Source organism: Littorina saxatilis, linkage group LG8 (genome assembly GCF_037325665.1).
Source record: "Littorina saxatilis isolate snail1 linkage group LG8, US_GU_Lsax_2.0, whole genome shotgun sequence".
NCBI lineage: Eukaryota > Metazoa > Mollusca > Gastropoda > Littorinimorpha > Littorinidae > Littorina > Littorina saxatilis.
The window spans coordinates 53349684-53358589 of record NC_090252.1 but is presented as its reverse complement, the minus strand read 5'-3'; the positions used below and the strand labels follow the sequence as shown (position 1 = coordinate 53358589).

General features: G+C 41.5%; 1 protein-coding gene across 2 annotated transcripts in view; it reads right to left on the bottom strand.

Moving 5' to 3' along the window:
• The window catches only part of LOC138973836 (low-density lipoprotein receptor-related protein 2-like), a 29197-nt gene extending 20550 nt beyond the window's left edge, over positions 1-8647 (bottom strand). The window contains exons 1-3 of one of the 2 annotated variants that reach the window (XM_070346546.1): positions 8398-8647; positions 6052-6171; positions 5322-5438 (exon numbers count right to left, since the gene is read on the bottom strand). In XM_070346546.1, the coding sequence (XP_070202647.1) occupies positions 5322-5438; positions 6052-6171; positions 8398-8467 (307 nt within the window). In that variant the 5' untranslated portion in view covers positions 8468-8647. The remainder of the gene's footprint in view (positions 1-5321; positions 5439-6051; positions 6172-8397) is intronic. The other variant, XM_070346547.1, reaches the window with a different exon arrangement.
• Positions 8648-8906: the final 259 nt, after the last annotated feature.

Here is an 8906-nt window from a genome sequence, read left to right as displayed (position 1 = left end):
CTTGCAACTTATGAACCTTTACTTAACGCTTTTAAACGGTCTGAAAGTAGTGTTACCGCGTACTTATAGATGCACTCATTCGTTTTATTTTTTCAGCGACGGTCACTTAGTTTAAGGTTGCAAAAAGGCCATGTCTCGCTGAAAACACTGTTTCACACTCCACAGATCGCAAAAGTGCCGCTAGTAGTCTACACTTTGTGTTTGATGGTAGAATGGGATATACAGATTACAACACTCGTGGTTTTTTATATGGCTTGTATTTCAGTCAAGACCCAGCGGGAATATCAATCGAGAGCCACTCGCCAAAGGCTCGTGTCTCCCGATGATATTCATCCGCTGGGTCTTGACTGAAATACAAGCCATATAACAAGAAGAGCAAACGCTCGATCGAGTCACTTTCGCAGTTCTGAATATTATATGAGGCATCAGATGGACAGGAAGAAATTGCTATTCACAACACAATACAGATGTAAATAATTTGATGTAAAGAATAATCCTATAAAGTTTGAATCAAATCCGATGAATAGTTTCAGAGATATGATATTTCAATTTTTTTCCTTCAAGACATACCTGTGACCTTGAAAAAGGTCAAAGGTCACCGAAGCAGACGTCAAAGTGTAGAGGTCACTGGGAGTCACGTTCACATAAAATTTGAGCCCGGTCACTTTTATAGTTTCCGAGAAAAGCCCAACGTTAAGTTGTGTGTTGCCGAACAGAAAAGGCTAGTTATCTCCCTTGTTTTTCTGATAACGTTCGTAAAAGGCTACAGATGTAAATACTTTGATGTAAAGAATAATCCTACAAAGTTTCAATCACATCCGATGAACTTTGTCAAAGATATAAAATGTCTAATTTTTCCTTTGACGCTGACCTGTGACCTTGAAAAAGGTCAAAGGTCAACGAAACCATCGTTAAAGTGTAGAGGTCATTGGAGGTCACGACTAAACAAAATATGAGCCGGATCGCTTTGATAGTTTCCGAGAAAAGTCCAACGTTAAGGTGGTGTCTACGGACGGCCGGCCGGACGGCCGGCCGGACGGACGGCTGGCCGGACGGCCGGCCGGACGGCCGGCCGGACAGACTAACACTGACCGATTACATAGAGTCACTTTTTCTCAAGTGACTCAAAAAACCACTCGTGTTGTAACCTATACATATATATATATATATATATATATATATATATATATATATCCCATGACCTCCCTTCTTTGTCTCTGTTAATTCAGTATGGGTATATATGTTGTATTTTTATAGCTCAATAAATACATCATGGACTCAAAAAAATATATGATAGTGCAGATTCCGATTTGGGCGAAGAACTACTTTGCTCCCGACCTTTGACCTCGCGCCGAACAATGTGACACATTTGTATGAAGTTCCAAAATCGTATTGCACGGCTCAGAAAACCATATCAGTTGCACGCAAAAATGAATCTCAGAACTGATCTGATGTATGAGATGCAATAAGCAAACGTTTCTTTCATTATGAAAGCAATGCAGGTGGGAAAAAACGAACATTCAACTTACAAGATAACCAGATGCTAGCGAACCAAAACAAAAACACGAGTACCCTCCCCTTGCTTCGTTAGCAGACGACTTTTGAGAATCTGTCAGACCGTCCTTACCTGGCACGGTTGGGCTTCGCTATCATCAGCTGTTTCACGTGTTTTGCGAGCAAGTCTACTCTTTTGCCTGGCTCTGCAGTAAGTCCACATTGGCGATGAAGGTATCTAAGAACTTAACATGTGTGTATTTTTCCGTAATCCAGTCATATTCTTTCAAAATGCAATCAAGCGGCGGTGACAGACTTGGGTCCTGTTTTCCTCGCACCCATACCAGTTTAGGTTCATGCAAACACACTCGCAAAACATGTAGATACATTTCAAATAGGGAGCAAATGGTTAAATCTACATATGTGTTCCCTAAAATTTGCTTCTCTGTCAATAAGACTAATTGTATAATAATGCGTTCGAAAAAAACAACGTGGAATCGATTCTGAATCGAGTCGAGTAAGCCAAATGGGGGCCAAACCGGTTTCCCCGTTCCGCCGACCTGAAACGCAAAAGAATTGTGCGCTTCAACTAAATGGATTTCTATACGACTTCATTACTTTCTTGCAACTTATGAACCTTTACTTAAAGCTTTTAAACGGTCTGAAAGTAGTGTTACCGCGTACTTATAGATGCACTCATTCGTTTTATTTTTTCAGCGACGGTCACTTAGTTTAAGGTTGCAAAAAGGCCAAGTCTCGCTGAAAACACTGTTTCAAACTCCACAGATCGCAACAGTGCCGCTAGTAGTCTACACTTTGTGTTTGATGGTAGAATGGGATATACAGATTACAACACTCGTGGTTTTTTATATGGCTTGTATTTCAGTCAAGACCCAGCGGGAATATCAATCGAGAGCCACTCGCCAAAGGCTCGTGTCTCCCGATGATATTCATCCGCTGGGTCTTGACTGAAATACAAGCCATATAAAAAACCACTCGTGTTGTAACCTATACATATATATATATATATATATATATATATATATATATATATATATATATATATATATATATATATATATATATATATATATATGTCGTGCCGAATTCGCGGAATCAGCAACATTTTTACCCATTTGCTGCAATTGGCAAAACACTGCCCATTACGCGAAATCGGTAGCGTTTTGCCGAAAACGCGTAAGGGATTCTAAAATGTGCCCATGTTGCGAAATCGGCAGCCACCGTTTGGTTTTTAAGTTCTCAAATGCCTGGGAAATCATCGCACTTACCAAGCTAGATACTCTAATGGATCGATATCGCAATAATCGATAAGTTATGGCGAAAAATGTAGTTTGCATGCATTTCCGGAGTTATCCTCGACACAGACCAACACAGACCATAAAACAACATAACAGAGAGGTAAAACAATGTTAATGCAATGTTCTGGTGACACCAAAATAAAAGAGACAGGCTGCCACTTTTACGAAATGGGACAATTTTAGAAGCCTTTACGCTGTTTCGGCAAAACGCTGCCGATTTCGCGTAATGGGCAGCGTTTTGCCGAAAACACGAAATGGGCAAAAATGTTGGCGATTCTGCGAATTCGTCAATTCCGTGAATTCGGCACGACATATTATGTAGTTACAAGATTAGTTGGTAACTTTAAAAGGTATGTGACTTTCAATTATGTTATGTTGTTCTCAATCTTGGATTCCCTAAATACATACACATTCCAAACATGTCTTATTGTTTCTTAGCTTGTGAGTGTAGAATGGTATGTAAGAGAGAGAGAGAGAAAGAGACAGAGAGAGAGACAGAGACAGAGACAGAGAGCCGGTGTCACGAACTGAAAACTCTGTCTGAACAATCCTTCTCATTGCGGTCAATGCGCATGCGCTAACAGGGGGAGATTAACTCATTCAAGGCGTCTAAATTTCCCCTGTGTTCCCTGCCAGCGCGCGATTTAGAGCCATTTTGAAAAAAATATTAAAACTCAACAACACAAGATAACCTTACATACCTTTATGTTTTTGCACAGTTTGGAACTTACTCTTTTAGAAAATATATGAAACATTTGAAAGTACATACCTTGTGTTGTCTTCATATCCAGGCAAAATATCCAATTTGAAGCAAAAAAACAAACACTTTTTTGTTCTTGAATGAAACACCAGTAACTCACTGTTGCAGTACTTTTTCTCACAACATGAAGCTGATATGCACTGTTTCAAATGTCAAGAGTGTTGCTGGTGAATCAGAGTGTTGCTGGTGAATCAGAAACAAAAATTACTGTTAAATAGACTTGAACTGGTGAGTGTCAAGCATAATCGAGGCGCGTCTAAATTGTTAAATTTCCCTGTGTTCCCTCAAATCGCACGATTTTGACCTATTTAAAAAAAATAAATAAATAAACAACACAAAATAACCTTACCTACCTTACACTTTTGCAAAGTTTGAAACTTGCTCTTTTACAAAATAATATGAAACATTTGAAAGAACATACCTTTTGTTGTCTTCACATCCAGTCAAACTACCTCTTTGAAGCAAAAGACAAACAACTTTCTACGTCATGGGTTCATCATACACAATGTCATGATCGACACTTTCATTGCCCGAATCATCACCCAAATGATCGTCCATTGGCACAAACTCGTCACCAGAATCTAAAATATCATCTCCACTATCATCATCACTAAGGTCAAGATCAGAACAGTACTGAATAACAAGTTCTAGCACTCTTTTCAAGTTACTACGTCTTGTCAGCAGAACGATCCGCCATCTTGGAAAAGTCAAAACACGTGGGTCGCACACCGTAAACAAAATTAAATTAATCCCAACAATTGAAGGGAAGGAACTGTTTACAGTGAATGGTTCCACTGTAGACAGATATAAGTTCATTGCAGGGGTTGTTTCCCTTGGTCAGCAGGACCGTTTACACCGTTAAACAAGAAGAGCAAACGCTCGATCGAGTCACTTTCGCAGTTCTGAATATTATATGAGGCATCAGATGGACAGGAAGAAATTGCTATTCACAACACAATGAGTCACGTTCACATAAAATTTGAGCCCGGTCACTTTTATAGTTTCCGAGAAAAGCCCAACGTTAAGTTGTGTGTTGCCGAACAGAAAAGGCTAGTTATCTCCCTTGTTTTTCTGATAACGTTCGTAAAAGGCTACAGATGTAAATACTTTGATGTAAAGAATAATCCTACAAAGTTTCAATCACATCCGATGAACTTTGTCAAAGATATAAAATGTCTAATGTTTCCTTTGACGCTGACCTGTGACCTTGAAAAAGGTCAAAGGTCAACGAAACCATCGTTAAAGTGTAGAGGTCATTGGAGGTCACGACTAAACAAAATATGAGCCCGATCGCTTTGATAGTTTCCGAGAAAAGTCCAACGTTAAGGTGGTGTCTACGGACGGCCGGCCGGACGGCCGGACGGCCGGCCGGCCGGATGGCCGGCCGGACAGACTAACACTGACCGATTACATAGAGTCACTTTTTCTCAAGTGACTCAAAAATCGTGATATCCGTCGGAACTCAAGTACCGGCACGCTGTCAACGCTAAACACAAGTGTCGTGAACAACCTAACCCTAACCCTAATCCTAACCCTAACCCATTATTCGTTCGGTCAAAGGGTCGCAAGTCCAAGATTGGCGCATGCGCATTGACCACAATGAGAAGGATTGTTCAGCAGAGGTTTCATTTCGTGACACCGGCCGTCCATACGGACAGACACGGATGAGTCAAAAAGCACCGGTTTGTTTTTGCCAGGTCGATAACGAATTTGGCTTGTCTTGTCTTGTCTCTCTGTTTGCAACATACCACAGTTTATTTCGTCACTTCCATCGTCGCATGCAAACGCTCCATCACAGACATCGAACCCCCAGATACACTTGTTGTTTGCGCACTTCCACCAAGTCGGTGAACACGTCCAATTCGCTAGAAATGATTAAGACCGTACACATAGATTAAGGGAGGAAAAACAGAACTATCCATGAAACAAATTAAAATATGATAAAAATCGGTTGTACCGTATACATGTCTCTCTCTCTCTCTCTCTTTGTCTCTCTCTCCGTCTGTCTCTCTCTGTCTCTCTCTGTCTCTCTCTGTCTCTCTCTCTCGCTCGCTCTCTCTCTCTCTCTCTCTCTCTCTCTCTCTCTCTCTCTGTCTCTCTCTCTCTCACACACACACACACACATACGTGTATAAGGTCACAAATGAGGACTTGCTAATACACACATTCACACAACGGATAGTGCGTTTGTTATGACATTCTTTCCGTCAAATTGAAGCATGTACTTTCAGGAAATATAGTTGAAAAAAATGGGGAATTTTTTGGCATCCCCATTTTTTTCAAATTCCCCATTTGTTACCAAGTGTGTACAGATTTTTTCCTCATTTGTATAGATGTACACGCCCACACACACACACACACATACAGACACACACACACACACACACACACACACACACATGCGAACACAGTGCATCCAACCCCAATTAACCCAATGCCGTGACACCAGCACCATAAACCCAGTACGTGTATACATACCACAGTTTTGTTCATCACTGCCATCACAGTGAACCTCTCCATCACAGCGCCAGTCGTACCAGATACAATCACCATTGCTACATTCCCACGTATTGGTACCTGGGCACATGGGTTGTGATTCTGTAAGATGCATTTAGCTAGGTTTGAAACACGAAGAAAAAGAAAGAACAGCAGCCAAACACAATCACGGTGTGGGAGACGTTTGTTGCACCACACTTTGAAGTAATCCCACACTTTGAAGTAAATTACTTCAAAGTGTGGGGATGTGCCCCACACTTTGAAGTAAACCCATTTTTTACTTCAAAGTGTGGGGGGATCTTCCCACACTTTGAAGTAAACTCAGTTTTTACTTCAAAGTGTGGGGGGATCTTCCCACACTTTGAAGTAACTTACTTCAAAGCGTGGGACTTTTGCATCGCCTGTTTGAGCCTGATGATTTTGTCAAAAAAAATGGCAAAGTCTTTTGGATGAGTGAACAGAAAAAGTGAGCGAGCCAAGAAACATAGTGATGTTTGTTATCAGGCTTTAAGCAATGTCCCATTGTTGAGTGTGACGAAAACTCGTGGTGACGATTTTAAAACATGTTGGGTCACGCATGGTCCAATCTTACATGGTCCAACCTTACATGGTCCAACCTTACATGGTCCAACCTTACATGGTGCAACCTTACATGGTCCAACCTTACATGGTCCAATCTTACATGGTCCATATATATATTATTGGACCATGTAAGATTGGACCATGTAAGATTGGACCATGTAAGATTGGATCATGTAAGGTTGGACCATGTAAGGTTGGACCATGTAAGGTTGGACCATGTAATATTGGACCATGTAAGATTGGACCATATAAGATTGGAGCATGTAGGGTTGGACCATGTAAGATTGGACCATGTAAGGTTGGACCATGTAAGATTGGACCATGTAAGATTGGACCATGTAAGGTTGGACCATGTAAGGTTGGACCATGTAAGATTGGACCATGTAAGGTTGGACCATGTAAGGTTGGACCATGTAATATTGGACCATGTAAGGTTGGACCATGTTATATTGGACCATGTAAGATTGGACCATGTAAGGTTGGACCATGTAAGGTTGGACCATGCAAGGTTGGACCATGTAAGATTGGACCATGTAAGATTGGACCATGTAAGGTTGGACCATGTAAGGTTGGACCATGTAAGATTGGACCATGTAAGGTTGGACCATGTAAGATTGGACCATGTAAGATTGGACCATGTAAGGTCGGACCATGTAAGGTTGGACCATGTAAGATTGGACCATGTAAGATTGGACCATGTAAGTTTGGACCATGCGTGACCCAACATGTTTTAAAATCGTCATCACGAGTTTTCGTCACACTCAACAATGGGACATTGCTTAACGCCTGATAACAAACATCATTATGTTTCTTGGCTCGCTCACTTTTTCTGTTCACTCATCCAAAAGACTTTGCCATTTTTTTTGACAAAATCATCAGGCTCAAACAGGCGATGCAAAAGTCCCACGCTTTGAAGTAAGTTACTTCAAAGTGTGGGAAGATCCCCCCACACTTTGAAGTAAAAACTGAGTTTACTTCAAAGTGTGGGAAGATCCCCCCACACTTTGAAGTAAAAAATGGGTTTACTTCAAAGTGTGGGGCACATCCCCACACTTTGAAGTAATTTACTTCAAAGTGTGGGATTACTTCAAAGTGTGGTGCAACAGACGTTCCATGCGTCAACAGCTCAAAGGCGGTAGTGTTCCAGCTCTGAGGCGCCACTTGTTCACAGTCGGTTAAGATCGCTTGCAACTGTAGACAGGGTGGATACGTAGAGGTTACACGCCGAGTGTCAGTGATTATTAAAAATAATGGTCGAAGTTGGCGGATCATGAAAAATGCGAGCTTTAGCGAACATAAAGCTGTATATGCAATCTTGGAATATCTTGAATCAGGTTGCTTCAGCAGTGTAAACCAGTATTTCACACATCTGACTGCAGAGTTAATATACAGCGGATGTCTTCCCAATTCACCATACACAATGTTGTTTGGAGTTCGAATTGTCACTTTCAGAAACTTTTTACACGCGAACAGGTGGACCCTTTCCACAGAGTCATACTTTCCATATCCCCATAGCTCTGAACCATACAAGAGCATAGGAGCGATCCGTGCGTCAAACAGTTTGAAAAACACCTTTGCCGAATGGCAGCCAAGAGAGAGAGAGAGAGAGAGAGAGAGAGAGAGAGAGAGAGAGAGAGAGAGAGAGAGAGAGAGAGAGAGAGAGAGAGAGAGAGAGACAGCCAGACAGACATGACCTGTCTAATTTTCACTGAATTATGGAAAAGGTAGCTTGACAATGACACTCACCGACAGCAACAAGAATCACCAGGATGAATAAACAAGCTTTGGTGCCACTCCGTGCTTGCTGTTGGCACATACTGTATCACGTAGAGTTAGCCTAATTACAGAAGCTGAAGAAAACTTGTCCTATAACCAGAGGCACCTTGCTTTCGAAGTGTGCACGCCTAAATCAGAGCGATTCCTGTCGAAAGAAGAACAAACTCTGCTCGCAAGACCAAGCGATTACCAAACAAAGCTTGACTAACAGTAAGATGTAAAAAAGAAGGGATTGGACAAGACATGACGTCATTACAGTGTGACGAATCGTCTAAAAATATGTCACCAGCAAACGAAGTCTTGGCAGACCAGACCGCATCGAGTGCAAACTAACACCGAAGGTTTGGTCTAACCGAGACTACAGCCAGAATGACGCGAATCAGTGTAAAACGTCTTCGAATGTTTTTCGATGTCACGTCATTGTTCTTGAACACTTCTAATATGCCGGGATTTCGATGTACGCGTTCCCTGACGACGGT